The sequence below is a fragment of the Anabrus simplex genome, chromosome 1, assembly GCF_040414725.1.
Source record: "Anabrus simplex isolate iqAnaSimp1 chromosome 1, ASM4041472v1, whole genome shotgun sequence".
NCBI classification, from domain to species: Eukaryota; Metazoa; Arthropoda; class Insecta; order Orthoptera; family Tettigoniidae; genus Anabrus; species Anabrus simplex.
The window spans coordinates 1,499,655,338-1,499,679,442 of NC_090265.1; the positions used below are offsets into that span (position 1 = coordinate 1,499,655,338).

Below are 24,105 nucleotides of genomic sequence, written 5' to 3' on the forward strand. Positions count from 1 at the left end.
GTCAGGGTCAACAGCAAGGATAGAATAGTGCTAATGGGCGATTTCAATGCGAGAGTTGGGAATAGAACTGAAGGATACGAAAGGGTGATTGGTAAATGTGGGGAGGATATGGAAGCTAATGGGAATGGGAAGCGTTTGCTGGACTTCTGTGCTAGTATGGGTTTAGCTGTTACGAATACATTCTTCAAGCATAAGGCTATTCACCGCTACACATGGGAGGCTAGGGGTACCAGATCCATAATAGACTATATCTTAACAGGCATTGAATTCAGGAAATCTGTTCGGAATGTACGAGTTTTTCGCGGATTTTTCGATGATACAGACCACTATCTGATCTGTAGTGAACTAAGTATCTCTAGGCCTAGGGTAGAGAAAGTGAAATCTGTCTGCAAACGAATAAGGGTAGGAAATCTCCAGGACGAGGAAATTAGACAGAAGTACATGGATATGATTAGTGAGAAGTTTCAAACAGTAGACAGTAAGCAGGTTCAGGACATAGAAAGTGAATGGGTGGCATACAGGGATGCTATAGTAGAAACAGCAAGGGAATGCCTAGGAACAACTGTGTGTAAAGATGGGAAAAAGCGAACATCTTGGTGGAATGATGAAGTGAGAGCAGCCTGTAAACGTAAAAAGAAGGCTTATCAGAAATGGCTCCAAACAAGGGCCAAGGCAGATAGGGATTGGTACGTAGATGAAAGAAACAGAGCGAAACAAATAGTTGTTGAATCCAAAAATAAGTCATGGGAAGATTTTGGTAATAACCTGGAAAGGCTAGGTCAAGCAGCAGGGAAACCTTTCTGGACAGTAATAAAGAATCTTAGGAAGGGAGGGAAAAAGGAAATGAACAGTGTTTTGAGTAATTCAGGCGAACTCATAATAGATCCCAGGGAATCACTGGAGAGGTGGAGGGAATATTTTGAACATCTTCTCAATGTAAAAGGAAATCATCATGGTGGTGTGGCGAACAGCCAAGCTCATGGGGAGGAGGAAAATGATCTTGGTGAAATTATGCTTGAGGAAGTGGAAAGGATAGTAAATAAACTCCATTGTCATAAGGCAGCAGGAATAGATGAAATTCGACCTGAAATGGTGAAGTATAATGGGAAGGCAGGGATGAAATGGCTTCATAGAGTAGTAAAATTGGCATGGAGTGTTGGTAAGGTACCTTCAGATTAGACAAAAGCAGTAATTGCACCTATCTATAAGCAAGAGAACAGGAAAGACTGCAACAACTATCGAGGTATCTCATTGATTAGTATACCAGACAAAGTATTCACTGGCATCTTGGAAGGGAGGGTGCGATCAGTCGTTGAGAGGAAGTTGGATGAAGACCAGTGTGGTTTCAGACCACAGAGAGGCTGTCAGGATCAGATTTTCAGTATGCGCCAGGTAATTGAGAAATGCTACGAGAGGAATAGGCAATTATGTTTATGTTTCGTAGATCTAGAGAAAGCACATGACAGGGTACCGAGGGAAAAGATGTTCGCCATACTGGGGGACTATGGAATTAAAGGTAGATTATTAAAATCAATCAAAGGCATTTATGTTGACAATTGGGCTTCAGTGAGAATTGATGGTAGAATGAGTTCTTGGTTCAGGGTACTTACAGGTGTTAGACAAGGCTGTAATCTTTCACATTTGCTGTTCGTAGTTTACATGGATCATTTGCTGAAAGGTATAAAATGGCAGGGAGTTGTTCAGTTAGGTGGAAATGTAGTAAGCAGTTTGGCCTATGCTGACGACTTGGTCTTAATGGCAGACTGTGCTGAAAGCCTGCAGTCTAATATCTTGGAACTTGAAAATAGGTGCCATGAGTATGGTATGAATATTAGCCCCTTGAAGACTAAATTGATGTCAGTAGGTAAGAAATTCAACAGAATTGAATGTCAGATTGGTGATACAAAGCTAGAACAGGTCGATAATTTCAAGTATTTAGGTTGTGTGTTCTCCCAAGATGGTAATATAGTAAGCGAGATTGAATCAACGTGTAGTAAAGCTTATGCCGTGAGCTCGCAGTTGCGCTCAGCAGTATTCTGTAAGAAGGAAGTCAGCTCCCAGACCAAACTATCTTTACATCGGTCTGTTTTCAGACCAACTTTGTTTTACGGGAGCAAATGCTGGGTGGACTCGGGATATCTTATTCATAAGTTAGAAGTAACAGACATGAAAGTAGTAAGAATGATTGCTGGTACAAACAGGTATGAACAATGGCAGGATGGTACTCGGAATGAGGAGATAAAGGCTAATTTAGGGATGAACTCGATGGATGAATCTGTACGCATAAACCGGCTTCGATGGTGGGGTCATGTGAGGCGATTGGAGGAGGATAGGTTACCTAGGAGAGTAATGGAGTCTGCTATGGAGGGTAAGAGAAGTAGAGGGAGACCAAGACGACGATGGTTAGATTCGGCTTCTAACGATTTAAAGATAAGAGGTATAGAACTAAATGAGGTCACAACACTAGTTGCAAATCGAGGATTGTGGCGACGTTTAGTAAACCTCAGAGGCTTACACACTGAACGCTGAATGGCATAACAGTCTATAATGATAATGTATGTATGTTATTATTATTATTATTATTATTATTATTATTATTATTATTATTATTATTATTAGTATTATTATTATTATTATTATTATTATTATACGTATACTAGAGAATCATCTCTCAAAGGATCTGGTAGTCGTTTTTGTAGACTTCAAAAAGGCGTATGATTCAGTCGACAGGGAAGTGCTATTCAATATATTAGTGGAATTTGGAATTGACGCCAAAACAACAGCAATTATTAAGCAGACTTTAACTGGGACACATTCGAAAGTTTAGTTCATGGGAGAGAACTCCAAGCAGTTCGAAATTAAAACAGGAGTCAGGCAGGGTGATGGATTGTCACCAATTCTTTTCAACTGTGTGTTGGAGAAGATTATCCGGGAGTGGGAAAAAGAACTAGACAGAAAAGGATTACTTAACCAAGTATACATTGGAGGGTCAAAAAGTGGTGTCATGATTAATTGCCTTGCCTTTGCTGATGACGTTGCGCTGCTATCTAGGAATACTGACACAGCAATAGAACAGCTGAATGTACTAAAACTACAGGCAGAAAAAGCAGGACTACAGATTTCTTTCAAAAAAACTAAATATATAACAAACATCAAAACAGCCCCTCGGTACCTGAAGACAGAACACGGTAAAATAGAAAGAGTTGATAGCTTTAAGTATTTGGGTGAAATAGTGCGATTGAAAACAAATGAAAGAGAAGCAAACAACAGCAGACGGGAGAAAATGGCTGCGGCTTTTCGTAGGACATATCCTATATACAAGAAGAAAACCATTTCCAGACGAGCTAAACTAAGGCACTACAATACAGTGATTAAAACGGAATGTCTGTATGCTAGTGAATGCCTCCAAATGACAGGAAAAGAGGGACTGAGAGAAGCTGAGAAATTTGAAAGAAAGATCCTTCGCAAAATAATGGGTCCAGAGATTGTGGATGGACAGTATAGGCTGCGAGGAAGGGAAGAACTTTACCGAGACAATGAAAGGCTAACTGAGTCCATGAGAAAATGGAGACTTAAATTCTATGGGCATTTATTTAGAATGGATGAGAAGAGACTAAGGAAAAGGATTTTCACAATACTAGACAGCAGACCTAAAGTGTCGGACAAATGGTTCAGGGAGGTGAGAAAGGATCTCAGACAGGTGGGACTAAATTCAGAAGACATCTCAAACCGAACAAAGTTTAGGTCAGTGATCGACAAATTTCAGGAATTCCGTGACGAACCAAAACTTAACCGTGGGTGGACGGAAGAAAGAAGACAGGCTGCCAGAGAGAGGATGCTTAAGTTCTGGGCTGTGAGGAAGGCTTCCAGAAACATGTAATTGTTATCTAACGTGGTCTCTAATGGCCGTAAACGAATATATATATATATATAATGCTAAAAATATCCTTTTTTTCTTTTTTTTTTTTTTTTTTTTTTTTTGCATTGGGGTAAGTGCGGTATACTCTCACATGTGCAAACGAAAAAACATAAGTAGACTGTCCAGTGTGTAGAAAGAAACCAGAAACTTAGCTTTTCACGTAAAAACCAATTTGTAAGTCCTGTGACGAATGCCAAGGCTTTATTTAAATAATTTATCGTAGAACATAATCTGCTTGTAAATTGTGCCGACGACGTGGGGCCTCCTTTGTTTCGCAAAATGTTTCCTGATTCGGAAATTGCTAAACGATATAGGTGTGCTAAAACCAAAACAGCAGCTATCATTTCAGAAATGTGCATGGGAGGAAGGCAGGTGAATGCATGTTTTGTTGTTTCTGATGGTAGCAAAAAAGGGACTTGAAAATATATCCTATTGTTGTAACATTTTTTTAGACCTGAAGTCAAATTCAGACTTGCCTTCTCTCTGTGCCTAATTTAGAAGTCAACCTTTTGCTATCAACTTTTCAGGAATTCCGCATTCCATTAAAAAACTGCCTAGCTCTTGGTGCTGATAATGCTGCAGTAATGGTAGGATTAAAGAATGGTGTGGCAGGATGTTTGAAGCGGGAAAATAGTAACATAAACATCGTAGGCTGTTCTTTTCACCTAATTAATCTTGCTGCAGAGAAGGGTGTGGCGTGCTTGTGTGTAAATATAGATGAAAGTATAATTGATATATTTTATTACCTGGAAAGGAGTGCAAAGAGGAAAGGAAAGTTACTTTATTCAGGAGTGAAATTGTGAGTAAGGATTCTCAGATGGGAACTTTGAAGACTTACAAATTCCTAAGCACAGTCTAAGTGCAGATGTGTCTTATTTGTCTGAAAAGGTGAAGCATTGTCATAACATTTCACCACACTCCTCAGTCGAACGGTAAAACCAAGTCATCAGTTTCACCCAGACAAAACAAAACAAAAAATGAAACTACTGATGGCACTAAGAGCCATGCTTTGTTACGTGACGATTGACTGTTCATGTTTTTTCATCAAATTTACTTACACACACATGTTTTCATGTCTAAACTACATATAATGAAATTTTCTTAAAATAAGTGTGTCTTGTTTTGAATTGAGAGATGAGCTAACGGGAGTCGACAAGCGGAAGTACAGAATTTAATATATAGCAATTGGTAGAGCCATAGAGTGACAATTATATGTTAATCAGCTTCCAACAGGCAAATGGAGTTACAAGATATGGTTTCTGGTCTCATTGGAAAAATAATGTGTTCAGCTGGCTTGCATTTTTCCCAAGTGAAATCAACAGAGGTCAAGGTCAGCTTCATTTACTGAAGTGAAATGCTAGCATACCAATAAGAGATTCTTGAACGACAGGTGATCTTAGATGGAAGAAGCCACAACATTTTAGTGTAGACGTAAACTTTATGTTGGAAGATTTTAGCAGTTTTTTATTATACGAGTATGCATATGTGTAGTTTTTAAATGTTTCAGTGAATAGGCAAGGGTGGTATATTCAGAGAATTGTATGTAGGAGATTTTTCAACATTAAAAACATATCTGGTCCGTATTGAAAGGAGATAACATACAGTAGAGGGAAATTTGATTGATCCACCTTTTCTCAGTACAAAATATGTTGTTAATATGATCACAAATTTTTTTTATTCAATACTGGTTTCCGTGTCCGTGGACACCATCATCAGCTGAAACAGGTCTTATGAAAAAAGATATACAAGTATGTAGTACTTATGATAGACCCTTAAGTAATAAGTGACATTAATAGGATGAAGTAAAAATACAATGCTTAAAAGAATATAAATAAGTTATGTGCTTGTTGGTCAAAGTATAAAATGAAAGTGAAGATATTAACAAATGTTTAAAGACTTGATCAGTTTGATCACTGCTAAACACTGGGTGAGATTAAAACATGGACATCCAAAACCTGATGTAGTCTGCAGTCTTTCCACAGAGTATTGATGATAATGTAACATAAGTAAGTTTGATGGTGCCTTGTTTATTTATTTATTTATTTATTTATTTATTTATTTATTTATTTATTTATTTATTTATTTATTTATTTATTTAGCATATGATGCTTCAGTTGACAATCGTTTGAAATGTATTTTACATATATTTGTTATTAGAAAAATGTAAACATATTTATATACATGGATATAGAGTATTTACAAACAAACAAACAAACAAACACACGCGTGCGCGCGCGCGCGCACACACACACACACACACACACACATCCTGCCTGCAGGTTCTGAGATTTCATCACAAGCTGATGTCAAGTCCTTCCAGCCAAGTGAGTGGCGTAGGGGTTACTTGATGTAGCTCCTCCATAGGCCCAGTGAATGCTCGTAGAGGACATTATTTCACAATGTGGCTGATGGTTTGCACTTCAGCACCACAGTTGCAGGAAGGAGACTTCAACCATCCCCATTGGTGTAGTGCAGAAGAAGTTCTTCCAACGCCGCAGCGTATCCTGTTTAATCTAGTTCAGATGATGCGTGGGAAGTTGAACCCAGGAGGTTTTGCTGTTGGGTCATTGATGTTGATTGGACCATGTGGGTGTAATCTGGCCCATTCTTCCTTCCATGCTTCGTCAGGTCTAAAAGGTATGTCAGTTAGTTCCCTGGCCGTCTTCCGGGCAGGTTTCCGGGATTTCAGTCTCGCAACAGCGTTTTCTTCTGTATCCTGGTGGATGGGAAGTGAGCTGTTCATCACCACCTTAGTCCATAATCTGACAAGGGCATTTTGTCGTCTGATGTGAGGAGGTTGAATGTGGTTTAGTACAGGAGTGGAGTGCAGGGTGCCAGATATGATTCTCATTGTGTGGCACAGCTGGACATTGACTAGACGAGTATGGGAACTATTAAGCCATACAGCAGAACAGTATTCAGCTGAAGAATATACAAGTGCTAAAGCAGTTGTTCACAATGAATTTGCATCCGCACCCCATGAAGTTCCAGCTAGTGTACCCAGAAGGTTGTTACGACTATTCAGTTTAGCTGCCAGTTTCTGAAGGTGATGCGGTAGGTTAGGGATCTATCTGAAGTTACACCAAGGCTTTTGGGGGTAGCATAACACTGCAGTGTGTAATTTTTGAACCTGATTGTCGGTTGGTAGTTTGCATTCCTGTTACTGAGGTGAAACGTAGCTACTTCTGTCTTTAGAGGGCTTGGTATCAATCACCACTTTGTGAAATAACCGTCCATCTTCTCAAGGTCCTGGGATAGGATTTCTTCAGCTTCACTGAAGTCTGCTCTTTGTATGGTGAGGTTGATGTCATCTGCATAAATGAACGTGCGAGGTGTGATTTCTGGAAGGTTGTGTATGTATAAGTTGAAAAGCATTGGAGACAGCACTGAACCCTGTGGTAAACCATTGTTGAGTTTGTGGAAACGACTGCGAACGTGTTCTGTATGAACCTGGAAAAAATCTATTTCCCAGCTTATTTTTTATTAGAGTGAAGATCTTGAGACGTGGTATTGCTCTGCTGAGTTTCAGGAGGAGGCCTTCTTTCCAGACTGTGTCATAGGCGGCGGTAAGATCGAGGAACACAGAGACACTTTTCTTCTTCCTCTTAAATCCATTTTCTATAAAGGAAGTCAAAGCGAGCAACTGATTGCTGCAGTCACGACCATGACGAAAACTAGCTTGCTCAATCGGAATGAGGCATTCAATCGTAGGAGCTATCCTGTTAAGAATCAGTCTTTCCAGAAGCTTGTAAGTTACGCTTAGTAGGGCTATTGGTCTCTAACTTTGGGGTAATTTAGGATCCTTGCCTGGTTTCAAGACAGCGATAATTTTAGTTATGTTATATGAGGATGTGTCATGAGATTGATTGGTGTTAAGTATGAGGTAATAGGTAGGTCCAAGGAATATTTGACCGGACGAGTTGGCCGTGCGGTTAGGGGCGCGCAGCTGTGACTTTGCATCCAGGAGATAGTGGGTTCGAACCTCACTGTCGGCAGCCCTGAAGCTGGTTTTCTGTGGTTTCACATTTTCACACTAGCCAAATGCTGGGGCTGTACCTTATTTAAGGCCATCGCCGCCATAAGACTTATCTGTGTTGGTGCGAGGTAAAACAAATAGCAAAGAAAAAAAGAAATATTTGGTAGTTTTGGAGCCACTGAGGAAGAGAACATAAAATGTTGTCGGAATATGTACAGTGTTTCAAGATGAAATAAATAAGTAATAAGAATTTTAAAGTATTGATGACACAGCTAAAATATAACAGTGATTTTCATTAGGGAATAGATAGAAGTCTATACTGCCCATAAATCAAACTGCAATGGTTAAGTTAATAAATTCATTCTCTTATGTTTCATTGTTTTGAGCATTTTAAAAAAAATTTCATGTGGCTATATCTAGCCGAGTGCAGCCCTGTAAGGCAGACCCTTCAATGAGGGTGGGCTGCATCTGCCACGTGTAGATAACTGCATGTTATTGTGGCGGAGATTAGTGTGGTGTATGAGTTGCTGGGATGTTGTGGACAACACAAATACCCAGCGCCCGAGCCATTGGAATTAACCAATGAAGTTTAAAATCCTCGACCCGGCTAGGAACCAAACCTGTGACCCTCTGAACAAAAAGCCAGTACGCTGACCAATCAGCCAACACGTCAGACGTTTTGAGCATTGAAATGCAAGGAATAACATGTAGGAACTATGTTGCCTTTAGCCTCTACACTAACCAACACAAAACTTTTTTTTTTTTTAATTATTAGTATTCCGCTTATGGTTCATGCTGTGGGTTACTGTAGTCACGTCCTAGTTCGTGAACCATGGGCAATGGCTGAGTGGCCTAGTAATTGGTCCTTATAGTCGGGATACCAGTTGCTGTGGAATGGGAGTGGGCATCTCGGACATATTCTGAGTCATGGCCCTCCTTGTGCTCAAGTGGCTAGGACTTTACAATCCACCAGTGGTCCATAACCCATTAGAGGAGAGATCCTCACTTGGACTATGTGTAAGTAGGTTGCATCCAGCTTCATGAATTTACCGAGCTCAGAACATTTTAAGCAAGCCTCGGACCTATGGGAGTAAGGGAGTCCCACTCCCATTTGACAGGCGAGGGACTCCTTCTAAACAACTTGGCGAACGAAATTGAATTCGATGGGGAGCTATCAATATTAATGGGGCTTATGGGAGAAAGAAAGTAGAACTGGCTGAGTCAGCAAAGAGGATGCATTTGGATGTGCTAGGAGTAAGTGATATTCGGGTAAGGGGAGATAATGAGGAAGATATAGGTGATTATAAAGTGTACATGATGGGTCTTAGAAAGGGAAGGGCAGAGTATGGGGTAGGGCTGTTTATCAGGAATACCATTGCACGCAACATAGTTCCTGTTAGGCACGTAAATGAGCGAATGATGTGGATAGATTTGTCAGTTGGAGGAATTAGGATGAAAATTGTCTCAGAGTATTCACCATGTGAGGGTGCAGATAAGGATGAAGTTGACATGTTTCATGAAGCATTGAATGACATCATGGTCAGGGTCAACAGCAAGGATAGAATAGTGCTAATGGGCGATTTCAATCTGAGAGTTGGAAATAGAACTGAAGGACACGAAAGGGTGATTGGTAAATGTGGGGAAGATATGGAAGCTAATGGGAATGGGAAGCATTTAATGGACTTGTGTGCTAGAATGGGTTTAGCAGTTATGAATACATTCCTCAAGCATATGGCTATTCACTGCTACACATGGGAGGCTAGGGGTACCAGATCCGTAATCGACTGTATCTTAACCGACTTCGAATTCAGGAAATCTTTTAGAAATGTACGAGTTTTCCGGGGATGTTTCGATGGTACAGACCACTATCTGATCTGTAGTGAACTAAGTATCTCTAGGCCTAGGGTAGAGAAAGTGAAATCTGTCTGCAAACGAATAAGGGTAGAAAATCTCCAGAAAGTAGATGGATATGATTAGTGAGAAGTTTCAAACAGTGGACAGTAAGCAGGTTCAGGATATAGAAAGAGAATGGGTGGCATACAGGGATGCTGTAATAGAAACAGCAAGGGAATGCCTAGGAGCAACTGTGTGTAAAGATGGGAAAAGGTGAACATCTCGGTGGAATGATGAAGTAAGAGCAGCTCGTAAACGTAAAAAGAAGGCTTATCAGAAATAGCTCCAAACAAGAGCTGAGGATGACAGGGATTTGTATGTAGATGAAAGAAACAGAGCAAAACAAATAGTTCTTGAATCCAAAAAGAAGTCATGGGAAGATTTTGGTAATAACCTGGAATGGCTAGGTCAGGCAGCAGGGAAACCTTTCTGGACAGTAATAAACAATCTTAGGAAGGGAGGGAAAAAGGAAATGAACAGTGCTTTGAGTAATTCAGGTGAACTCATAATAGATCCCAGGGAATCTTTGGAGAGCTGGAGGGAATATTTTGATCATCTTCTCAACGTAAAAGGAGATCTTCTTGGTGGTGTTGCGAACAGCCAAGCTCATGGGGAAGAGGAAAATGATGATGGTGAAATTACGCTTCAGGAAGTGGAAAAAATGGTAAATAAACTCCATTGTCATAAAGCAGCAGGAATAGATGAAATTAGACCTGAAATGGTGAAGTATAGACGGAATGCAGGTATGAAATGGCTTCATAGAGTAATAATGAGTAGTCAGGAGTATTGGTAAGGTACCTTCAGATTGGACAAAAGCAGTAATTGCACCTATCTATAAGCAAGGGAACAGGAATGATTGCAACAACTATCGAGGTATCTCATTGATTAGCATACCAGGCAGATTATTCACTGGCATTTTGGAACAGAATGTGCGATCAGTCATTGAGAGGAAGTTGGATGATAATCAGTGTGGTTTCAGACCACGGAGAGGCTGTCAGGATCAGATTTTCAGTATGTGCCAGGTAATTGAAAAATGCAACGAGAGGAATAGGCAGTTGTGTTTATGTTTTGTAGATCTAGAGAAAGCATATGACAGGGTACCGAGGGAAAAGATGTTCGCCATACTGGGGGACTACGGAATTAAAGGTAGATTATTAAAATCTATCGAAGGCATTTATGTTGACAATTGGGCTTCAGTGAGAATTGATGGTAGAATGAGTTCTTGGTTCAGGGTACTTACAGGAGATAGACAAGGCTGTAATCTTTCACCTTTGCTGTTCGTAGTTTACATGGATCATCTGCTGAAAGGTATAAAATGGCAGGGAGGGATTCAGTTAGGTGGAAATGTAGTAACCAGTCTAGTCTATGCTGATGATTTGGTCCTAATGGCAGATTGTGCTGAAAGGCTGCAGTCTAATATCTTGCAACTTGAAAATAGGTGCAATGAGTATGGTATGAAAATTAGCCTTTCGAATACTAAATTGATAATCACAAAGTTTATACAAGGAGTAATTTTAATACCACCTATTCTGTACAATTATTCCACTTTCGTGTGGTTAAATACACATGGAAATTACCAGAAATGTGAAGGGTACATGTATCGCCCACTGTTTCATGGGCATCATCAGCCTCAATCAATCTTAAAACACACATGGTCTAAGGAGTCATAATAATTTACATAAAACATAAAACTTGTAATGGTTCATGTTTGTGGGTTGCTGTAGTTACGTCCTAGTTCATGAACAATGGGCAACGGCTGAGTGGCCTAGTAAGTGGTCCTGAGAATCGGGATGCCAGTTGCTACGGAATGGGAGTGGGGATCTTGGACATATTCTGAGTCATGGCCCTCCTTGTGCTCAGGCGGCTAGGACTATACAATTCACCAGTGGTCCATAACCCGCTAGAGGAGAGATCCTCACTTGGACTATGTACAAGTAGGGTAGCATTCTGCTTCATGAATTTACCGAGCTCAGAACATTTTAAGCAAGCCTCGGACCTATGGAAGTAATAGAGTCCCACTCCCATTTGACAGGTGAGGGACTCCTTGGAAACAACTTGGTGAACGAAATGGTATTCGATGGGATGCTATCAATATTAATGGGGCTTATGGAAGGAAGAAAGTAGAACTGGCTGAGTCAGCAAAGAGGATGCATCTGGATGTGCTAGGAGTAAGTGTTATTCGGGTAAGGGGAGATAACGAGGAAGAGATAGGAGATTTTAAAGTGTACTTGACGGGTGTTAGAAAGGGAAGGGCAGAGTCTGGAGTAGGGCTCTTTATCAGGAATACCATTGCACGAAACATAGTGTCTGTTAGGCACGTAAATGAGCGAATGATGTGGGTAGATTTGTTAGTTGGAGGAATTAGGACAAGAAGTGTGTCCGTGTGTTCACCATGTGAGGGTGCAGATGAGGATGAAGTTGACAAGTTTTATGAAGCATTGAGTGACATCGTGGTCAGGGTCAGCAGCAAGGATAGAATAGTGCTAATGGGCGATTTCAATGCAAGAGTTGGGAATAGAACTGAAGGATACGAAAGGGTGATTGGTAAATGTGGGGAAGATATGAAAGCTAATGGGAATGGGAAGCGTTGGCTTGACTTCTGTGCTAGTATGGGTTTAGTTGTTACGAATACATTCCGCAAGCATAAGGCTATTCATCACTACACACGGGAGGCTAGGGGTACCAGATCCATAATAGACTATATCTTAACAGGCTTTGAATTCAGGAAATCTCTAGGAATGTATGAGTTTTTCACAGATTTTTCGTTGATACAGACCACTATCTGATCTGTAGTGAACTAAGTATATCTTAGGCCTAGGGTAGAGAAAGTGAAATCTGTCTGCAAATGAATAAGTGTAGAAAATCTCCAGGACGAGGAAATTATGTGGAAGTACATGGATGTCATTAGTGAGAACTTTCGAACAGTAGATAGCAAGCAGGTTCAGGATATAGAAAGTGAATGGGTGGCATACAGGGATGCTGTAGCAGAAACAGCAAGGGAATGCCTAGGAACAACTGTGTGTAAAGATGGGAAAAGGCGAACATCTTGGTGGAATGATGAAGTGAGAGCAGCCTGTAAATGTAAAAGGAAGGCTTATCAGAAATGGCTCCAAACAAGGGCCAAGGCAGACAGGGATTTGTTTGTAGGTGAAAAAAACAGAGCGAAACAAATAGTTGTTGAATCCAAAAAGATGTCATGGGGAGATTTTGGTAATAACCTGGAAAGCTAGGTCAAGCAGCAGGGGAAACCTTTCTGGACAGTAATAAATAATCTTAGGAAGATCGGGAAAAAGGAAATGAACAGTGTTTTGAGTAATTCAGGTGAACTCATAATAGATCCCAGGGAATCACTGGAGAGGTGGAGGGAATATTTTGAACATCTTCTCAATGTAAAGGGAGGTCATGCTGGTGGTGTTGCAAATAGCCAAGCTGATGGGGAGGAGAGAAATGATGTTTGTGAAATTATACTTGAGGAAGTGGAAAGGATAGTAAATAAACTCCATTGTCATAAGGCAGCAGGAATAGATGAAATTAGACCTGATATGGTGAAGTATAGTGGGAAAGCAGGGATGGAATGGCTTCATAGAGTAGTAAAATTAGCATGGAGTGTTGGTAAGGTACCTTCAGATTAGACAAAAGCAGTAATTGCACCTATCTATAAGCAAGGGAACAGGAAGGATTGCAACAACTATCGAGGTATCTCATTGATTAGTATACCAGGCACCGGGCGAGTTGGCCGTGCGTGTAGAGGCGCGCGGCTGTGAGCTTGCATCCGGGAGATAGTAGGTTCGAATCCCACTATCGGCAGCCCTGAAAGTGGTTTTCCGTGGTTTCCCATTTTCACACCAGGCACGGCCGCTTCCTTCCAACTCCTAGGCCTTGCCTATCCCATCGTCGCCATAAGACCTATCTGTGTCGGTGCGACGTAAAGCCCCTAGCAAAAAAAAGAAAAAAAAAAAGTATACCAGGCAAAGTATTCACTGGCATCTTGGAAGGGAGTGTGCGATCAGTCGTTGAGAGGAAGGTGGATTAAAACCAGTGTGGTTTCAGACCACAGAGAGGCTGTCAGGATCAGATTTTCAGTATGCGCCAGGTAATTGAAAAATGCTACGAGAGGAATAGGCTGTTGTGTTTATGTTTCGTAGATCTAGAGAAAGCATATGAAAATATACCGAGGGATAAGATGTTCACTATACTGGGGGACTATGGAATTAAAGGTAGATTATTAAAATCAATCAAAGGCATTCATGTTGACAATTGGGCTTCAGTGAGAATTGATTGTAGAATGAGTTCTTGGTTCAGGGTACGTACAGGGGTTAGACAAGGCTGTAATCTTTCACCTTTGCTGTTCGTAGTTTACATGGATCATTTGCAGAAAGGTATAAAATGGCAGGGAGGGGTTCAGTTAGGTGGAAATGTAGTAAGCAGTTTGGCTTATGCTGACGACTTCTTCTTAATGGCAGATTGTGCCTAAAGCCTGCAGTCTAATATCTCGGAACTTGGAAATATGTGCGATGAGTATGGTATGAAAATTAGCCTCTCGAAGACTAAATTGATGTCAGTGGGTAAGAAATTCAACAGGATTGAATGTCAGATTGGTGATACAAAGCTAGAACAGGTTGATAATTTCAAGTATTTAGGTTGTGTGTTCTTCCAGGATGGTAATATAGTGAGGTAGATTGAATCAAGGTGTAGTATAGCTAATGCAGTGAGCTTGCAGTTGCGATCAACAGTATTCTGTAAGAAGGAAGTCGGCTCCCAGACGAAACTATCTTTACATCGGTCTGTTTTCAGACCAAATTTGCTTAATGGGAGCGAAAGTTGGGTGGACTCAGAATATCTTATTCATTAGAAGTAACAGACATGAAGGTAGTGAGAATGATTGCTGAATTGCAGGAGGGTACTCGGAATGAGGAGTTAATGGCTAATTTAGGAATGAACTCGATGGGTGAAGATGTACGCATAAACTGGCTTCGGTGGTGGGGTCATGTGAGGCGAATAGAGGAGGATAGGTTACCCAGGAGAATAATGAACTCTGTTATGGAGGGTAAGAGAAGTAGAGGGAGACCAAGACGACGATGGTTAGACTCGGTTTCTAATGGTTTAAAGATAAGAGGTATAGAACTAAATGATGCCACAACACTAGTTACAGATAGAGGATTGTGGCAATGTTTAGTAAATTCACAGAGGCTTACAGACTGAACGCTGAAAGGCATAATAATCTTTAATGATGATGTATGTATGTATGTATGTATGTATGTATGTATGTATGTATGTATGTATTCCGCTTAGTGTAACTGTACAATCCTTCAGATGAACCCGTCAATATGGGGGGAAGATACATCTAGTATACAATAAATTGATAAATTTTCTCACTTTTTTATTGTGATTGTGGCTCAGTTTTTACTTTCTCTCACCTGTATCTTACCACCAAGTTATGTCCTTGCTCATAGAGTTATCATCATCATCATCATCATCATCATCTATGTCCCACTCTAGTCACCCGGGTGTGGTTTTGTTCATAGAGTATAGATAAATTTTCCAGGTATAAACTGTTCACCCATCTGGCACTCCTGAAAATTATTTGTCTGCTACCATTTTAGAACTCCTTTTTTTGTGACATCTGTTTAACATCTAATGACATCTATTTAAAAATTCAAGATATAATTTATTGGAAGCTAATTTTTCTTCTTCTTGCAGTCACATTGGCGTATGTTTATGGCACAGCGGCTATTAAACCACATGAGAATTCGATTATCTGCTGTTGTCCTCATCCAAGCTGTGTGGCGTGGGCATCGCTGTCATTTGTGGTATAAGAAATTTCGCACTGGTTTGGTTGGATTTCAAGCTCATGTTAGGGGCAAGATTGCTCGACGGAGGTACATTGAAGCTAGAGAGAAAAGGACGAAGGAAATTCAGGTAAGTATGGCCATCAGCATCTTTACCAACCAGTGACAGATTGAGCTGCAAATGTTACGTACCTTGGGGTTCTTGAATGTTTTGTTATGTAGTTGGGCTCAGACTTCTGCTCAGAGCTAGCAAACCCAAAGAGAAGTTTCTTTTACAGCTCAAGATGTTATCTTTATTGTAACTTATGTATGTTGTAAATGTTAAACATACATCTCAACATCCTTCTTGACTTGAAATATGGCATTTGGGAAGATCCCAAAATGTAGATGGCATTAAAAATGTGAATTATTCATTCATTCATTTGCACTTTATGAATTGCCAAACATGACAAAGTATACCATATGATTAATAGTATTCAATAATAATAATAATAATAATAATAATAATAATAATAATAATAATAATAACTGAAGAGATTTCGGGAGGCAAAGTAGGCGAAAAACATCAGGCCAACGAATAAGTTCAAACATGCTATTTGAATGGGCATAACGAAGAAAGACGGAAGAAGAAGAATGATGATAATGATAATTGATTGCTATTATTGATACATCCAGAAGGATGATATTAGAAACCCCAAGATTTTGTAGATGTTTCACACAAAATTTTGTCATTATTCCCCTGGTGGCACAGATTAACAATCCAACAATTTTAAATACCAGGCATTTTATAGGCATGTTTGAAATATTCTTATGTTGGCTCATAGATGGCTCTCTTTTCTTGCCCTATCTCCTCATTCTGGCCGGAGCTCTCTTCAGATCTCATAGTTGGATCACAGCGCTATCCTTTGTGCATTATAAGTTAGGAACTTCATTTTCCCCGTATTGAACTGAGATTCTCAATTAGAATTGAGGAAAGGTTCAACCTATTCAATACTAAGTATGTCGTATAGGATGTTTACAACATGTTATTTATTGTTACTAGTACCGGTTTCAAAGCTTAGTGGCATCATCATCAGCTAGAAGTTACAAAGTGGGCAGGGTACATAACATAAAACACTACCTATGTTGAGCTGAGACAACTTTAATTTAAAATTCAACCTTATTCAACCACCCAACTTTAGGCATACCGGCCATAAACATATATTTGGTGGCCTTGCCAGCCACACACTATACTGGACCTTGACATGTATATCTCCATTGACAATAACAGAATAGTGGACATCAATTTTATCTCATCGTTCTATTATATATACCAAGATTTTTACTTAATTCATCAGGCCAATTTTATTGTATAACACCAATGTACCATACTAGACTATAACACCTGTTATGCGTTACATTACTCCATCATATTTTACCCATTGTTCATTTAGCTCTAAATGTAAAATATTGTTAACCATTTGTACTTTGCATTGCATGTATTATGTACACAGTTTTATGTTATGCATAACATGTTATGTTATGTGTAACTTCTAGCTGATGATGCCACTAAGCGTCGAAACCAGTACTAGTAACAATAAATGATATGTTCTAAACATGTTATATGACATACTTAGTATTGAATAGGTTGAACCTTTCCTCAATTCTAATTGTAAATCCTTTCTGCAGTCGATGTCTCTTGATGCAAGTGTAATAGACTGATGTAACTTGAAAACAATATTCCTTAACCCATGGGCAAATAATGCAAGTACCGAGCTCAAATTATTATTATTATTATTATTATTATTATTACTTGTGAGGTATGGCTATGAAATTTTTGCATCCAATTATTATTATTATTATTATTATTATTATTATTATTATTATTATTATTTACGTAATTGTCATATGTACGGACGATACGATCGTATTATTTGTAAGGTTATGAAACGTGCACTATATATACAGTAGTAGTCCGCTATACCGAGTGCAGCATGTAACGAGAACCCCGCTATAACAACAGTTTTTGTATGTCCCTTCAAAATTCCTATATTAAACTGTGTATTACCCTTTGGTCACAGTGAGAGCCCTATCGCTGACGCATTCGTTATTACGAGCGATTTTTCCGTAACCGATATTTATGCGCCCCACCGATTATTTTGCATGCAGTCGATCACCTTCGGTATTGTTTCCTCACACTGTCCCCTAGCGTGTTTTCTCGTCAACCCTCGAAGGCGATTAGTAATACCCGTCAACTGCTGTTCCATAAAGAAAATTCGAAATCAAAGAGAACTGTTTTGCATAATAAGTGCGTAAATAATGTGTCCGATAACAGTTGTTAACTCGTTAAAATAAAGGCTGAGTAAACGATCGCGTGGTTTTAATGCTAAATACTGCAGTTAAGTAAGGATGGAATACTCCTCAAGATATCGCAGCGTGCATCATTGATTTCAGAGGTTAGTTTATATTTTCTCACATGTGTTAAATTTCAGAAAGGCTATTATCATATAAATTTATAGCAAGAAGTGTATTTCTCTACTGGTGCTAGAAATTTGTATTCATGATAAATATAGTACGGTTAAGTTAGGTTAGGTGATGCTGTTTGAGTAAGAAAACTCAAATATTTGCCACAAAATGTGATCAGTTATCTTTGGTATGGTATAGTTTTCTCTCTATGTGCATTTGCAAACTCTCTCGTCGACATTCGAAAGCAATGTTGGAGTCGATAAGTAATACCTGTCGACTGCTGTTCTCTAACGAAAATTCAAAATGAAAGATGATAACACGTTTTCATAATCAATAAGTAAATAACATGGCCGATAGCAGTTGTTAATTACATAAAATCAGCTTCATGGTCCGTATCGCACTTCAATAGATTCACAATTAAGTATTTATTTATTTTCCACCTAGTCGATACAATGATTGCTTAAGGCAATTTTTAATGGTCAAAAGTGGTACTTGTTTCGTATATTATCAACATCTTCAGCCACATAACACTGTTTAGATGAAAAATATATAAATTATGAATCAAATAGAGGATTTGGATTTTTGGACACGTTATGTGGACGATGTTTATGCTATAATAGATAACAGACTCACCGATAGCAATAAAGTTTTAAATATATTGAATAATTTGGATTCCAATATAAAATTCACTTTAGAAGAAGAAGTAGAAAGATCACTGAATTTTCTGGACATAGTCACAACAAGACAAGAAAAAGGATTTTCTTTCAAAATACACAGAAAATCCACTTTCACACTGACCACTATCAAGAACAACTTGTTACACCCTGAGGCACAGAAAAGATCAGCATATTATAGTTACGTTAACAGAGCATTTAGTATTCCTTTATCTAAATCTGAAAGGAATAAAGAACTGTTGTTTATCCGACAACAAGCCGTCTTGAATGGTTTCAACAATAACATGATTGATAAAATTATTAATAAATTTTCGGAGAAGCAACTATCTAAATTAATAGTCGAACCTCGTAAAACTGAAAAATATATCAAGTTCACATATAATAATCCAAACATACACGTAATAACAAATTTATTTAAGAGAAAAAATTTCAAAATTGCATTTTCCACCAATAACAACATGAAACATAGTATTTTCAACCATGATACAATAAATCTCTCGGAAAAAGATAAATTTTTTGATTCGGGAATATACAAACTCACATGCTTTGAATGCAAGAATACATACATAGGACAATTTTAAAGTTAGATATTTGGAACATGTGAATGCTGAAAAACATAGAAGATTCTCAGCAATGGGATCACACATGACTGCCACAGGTCATAATTTTACCAACATAGAACAAGACCTGACCATCATAAAAAAGTTAAAAAAGGGCAGCTTAATGAACACATATGAAGACATTCATCTAGACCAACTTGTAAAGAAAAATGATAACCTTAATGAGGCTGTAGAATATAAGATTCCATTATATTATCAAATTCTGGTATATTTGAAAATGCTTGAGAAAGATCACAAAAAAAGAATTGGAATTTCTCCACCTACAAATAGCCCTACAACTTATTCCTCCTCAGTTGAAGCTATACGTGACAGCAAGGAAGTTCTTGACACACCTATATCCCCCGCTCCTCCGCCTCCTCAAGTGCAAGAGCAAGGAAGAACGCATCATCAATATTACACCCAACGCAAAACTGTGAAAGAATGACAGGAGTTACTGTTCCAAAGGAAAGCAGGCTTAATAAGATTTGACAACTAGGAATTAGTTATATTTTCTTCTGCATTAATAATAAAGGCCACACTATGATTTCTGGATTTCTTCATTTTGATAATTACTTATAAATTGTATTTTTTTTTTTTAATTTTTAAATTGACCTTTTTTCATGAATTATTAAGAAAATAATATTCATTAGGACATATTCTCTATGGAATACTGTACAAGTGTTTCCTTGACGACTGCTTTCTATTGTAGAAATAATTTATATATTTTCTCTTGAGTTATTTGTTTGTTTTTATGTTGTCAATCTGATGTTAATTTTAAGGACACTTCCTCTAAAGTATTCCTTTGTCAATTTTATATATTGTTCATCTAAACAGTGTTATGTGGCTGAAGATGTTGATAATATACGAAACATGTACCACTTTTGACCATTAAAAATTGCCTTAAGCAATCATTGTATCGACTAGGTGGAAAATAAATAAATACTTAATTGTGAAGCAGTTGTTAACTCGTTAAAAATAAAGGCTGAAGTAAACGATTTCTTGTTTTTAATGTTATATACTGAAATTAAGTAAGAATGTGATACACGTCAAGATAGGACAGAGCACATCACTGATTTTGGAGGATAGTTTATATTTTCTTGTGTCTATTTAAATTTCAGAAAGCCTATTCCTGTGTAAATTTTAGAGAGGAAGTTATAATTTCTCTACATGTGTTTGAAATATGTTTTTCATGATATATATATGGTTAGGTTAGGTGACTCTGTTTGAAGAAAACTGAAATGTTTTCCACAGAAGCCTCTGGAGTGATACTGTATTTCTCCAAATCCAAGACGACAATTTTACAGCTTGAATATTTAGCTATATTTCTACATAATCACCATTTCGGTTGATATATTTTTGTAGACTCTGTGATAGTTTTTATATGCCGCCATGCTGTTCAGGAAGTTGTGAACCTCATCTTTCACCTTGTTGTCGGTGCTGAATCGCTTTCCAGCCAAATGTTCTTTCAACTTAGGGAACAAGTGATAGTCGCTGGGCGCCAAGTCGGGACTAGAGGATGGGTGGGTGATGATGTTCCACTGAAACTGTTTCAGGAGAGCTTCGGTTTGCCGGGCGACGTTCGGGCAAGCGTTGTCATGGAGAATGTTTATGCCTTTACTCAACATTCCTCTTCTCCGGTTCTGAATTGCCCATCTGAGTTTTTTCAGGGTCTCATAGTACCTGTCAGCGTTAATTGTGTTCCCAGTGGGCATTAAGTCGACCAACAATACCCCTTTTCGATCCCAAAACACAGTTGTCATGACTTTATCGGCAGACTGTGTTTGCTTGAATTTCCGCGGCTTTGGCGAAGAGGGATGCCGCCACTGGTGTGATTGTTGCTTGGTCTCAGATGTAAAGTGGAACACTCAGGTTTTGTCACCTTTGACAATTGAGTCCAAAAAGTTGTCCTGTTCGGCTGCAAAACGAAGAAATACGCGGGAATAATCAACTCGTTGCCGCATGTGGTCTTCAGTTAGCATGCATGGCACCCATTTTGCACACATATTCCGGTATTTCAACTTTTCCGTTAAAATTCTGTGAGTGGCACTTCGGAAAACCTCAGGAACCGAAGTGCAGAGATCATCCATGGTATTCCACCGATCTTCACGCATGATTTGCTCAACCTTCACCACTGTCTCGACGGAAATTTACGGTCTCGCGCTCCTTTGTTCGTTGTGAATTTCAGTCCGACGGGCTGCAAACTCATTACATCTCTTACGAACATTTTTGACATCCATGCACAACTCACCATACACTTCCGTCAATTGGCAGTGGATTTCAATCAGTTCAGTACTTTTGCATTAAAAAACCAAATAACTGCGCGCACTTCGCACTTGGCGGTAACATCCTATGGGAGCTCCATTCTCACGGCTGCCAAGGCAAGACTGAGTGCCTCAGGGTGGCGTGCGCATGTTTATATGCGAGCGCGGGAAACACTCTTCACGATATTGTGACCAACAGCCACACGAACAGAGTTCTGTATTTATAAAAAAATTGGAGACCTTATTTTGGGGATTACCCTCGTATCAACCACCATTATATCATATGATAAGTTAATTTCCAACCTAGATCAATCATAAAATCATAAACAACCAACTAGATTCACAAACTTGTCTGAAATTCAGTATATGACTTATATGATTTAATTAAATATGTAGGGAACGTCATTCTCTAAGATATTATGTGACATCTATTCATTTGAAATTATCTGTGGAAAATAGTAATGAACAATTTAATGAATAACTCTTCTCATAAGGATTCATTTTGATGATCTAATCCTGCAATAACATTTTATAAATGTCACAATGCTTTGTCGCTATGGATATGGATTCTCAATTAAAGAAACAATGCCACTGTATCATAAACATACGTGATCCTAGCCTGAGTCAATACTATCATCTTACTCTTCAAATATACCATTTACTTCTATTATATCATCGCAGCAATATATATATATAAATTCATTCTTCATTACTTTCATATAGTATCGTAACATTTTCTTCACTTCCCTTTTCATATCATATTTCTTCCATTTCTTTCAAGTCTTCATCATATATAACTTAGTCTTAACGTATCCACACAGACGCACACAAGATGCTGTCAGTTAGTACAATTAATTTTATTCACGTATATTCACAACCTGAATCACAGTATCAAAACACTTCACTAGAGGTTACAATTTTGAAACAATGTTGAAAACTGATGACTGCGTATTTCAATATGGAGACTGCAAATATTGCATGTCAGCCCGGGATATATGTTTGCTACACTATCACTCTACTAAACAACAACTAACTTTTACCGTCAAGATCATCCCCTTATATGTGTGCCGAGACCGGCTTCTAGAAAGTTACATTACAAAGTATATCTTCGTGAAAATTCTAGAGTGCTTAATACACAGTTTACAATGGATGGAATTTTCTCAATCGTTCTCATTACCTATACCATTCTGGAAGTTAGTGTATTTCACAATTATAGATTACAATTTATGTATACAGGTAAGAATAAATTAATATTAATTTACAGGTATACATTAACTGAACTGATATAACTGTTTATATACATTGCTTGTTTCGTGACATAACTTCAAAAACAACGCAATTATATTGCATGTACACATAATGTAATACTAATACCAAATGGATGTAACACTTCACAGCTATACATAGAATAATAATAATTGTAAAATGATAATAATAAAATTATTATTATTATTATTATTATTATTATTATTATTATTATTATTATTATTATTATTATTATTATTCGAGCTCGATATCTGCATTAGTTACCCATGGGTGAGAGAATATTGTTTTCAAGTTATACCGGTACCTGTTATCGCACTTCTGTTATCGCACTTGCATCAGTCTGACTCATAAATAATCTCATTCTCAATTATTCATGTCATTGGATCAATATCTTCATGTCTTCCGTTCACCATTAAATCCATATCTAACCTTATTCTGATTTATTATGACAACGTATAACCTGCATATAATAACAACACATTATTCAGTATTTTATCGAAGATCCTAAAGTATTCTACTCCTAAGCACTTCACACATTACATGGCATAATCTGTTGGGATTCTTTGGTTTTATTGAAATGATATTGCCACACTATTATCTCGCATTCCCTAACTGGAGGTAATCTTGCTTCTTAGGAAGACTATCTTCTCATATGTATTGACACAATAAATAAATCACTCGCGAGAATTTAACACAAATTATTTTGAAGATGGTAGCGATCTAACATCTACTTTCCAACTACAAATGGTCTACATTTCATTTTATCCAGCAATTGTGTACATATATTTATGAAACTTATCCTTCTCTTTCTGCTTCCGGGATTATATCAAGTTTTGTTCGTCATCTGCAGCTCTGGTTAACAATCATCCTACTCCGCTGGCCATCGAGATGTCATCTGGGATTGTGGTTCCTCTCTGCCGTCATCTCAACTCGGTATCGTCCGGACAGTCTGCCCCAAGGTCTTCTTAGAAATCCGTAACAGTCTTGTCTTGCGTAATTGAAAGATTAAAATACATAGATGAAATCAGCTGTAACAATTTGTTGCTATCAAAGACTTCTAACATAATTTTATCAGTGAGAATCTTTTTTAGATTGCATTGTATCGCTTCAATCTTTATCAGATTCGCAATATGTCTGCTATTGTCTTAGCTTTTTATGTCGTACAGGATTGTTTAATTACTTAATATATTGACGTTGCATTATATTGAATTCTTTCTCTTGGGTTCAAAGCCTTGTCTTTGCGTCTTCAATTTTCTGTTACTCAATACTTGCCGTTTTCAATT

At 38.3% G+C, this 24,105-nt stretch overlaps 1 protein-coding gene across 2 annotated transcripts in view; it reads left to right on the plus strand.

Annotated features, from left to right (window-relative positions):
• The window catches only part of LOC136858446 (unconventional myosin-IXa), an 842,620-nt gene that overhangs the window by 484,087 nt on the left and 334,428 nt on the right, over positions 1-24,105 (plus strand). For both annotated transcript variants that reach the window (XM_067137995.2, XM_067137996.2), the window contains one exon: positions 15,489-15,707. In XM_067137995.2, the coding sequence (XP_066994096.2) occupies positions 15,489-15,707 (219 nt within the window). The remainder of the gene's footprint in view (positions 1-15,488; positions 15,708-24,105) is intronic.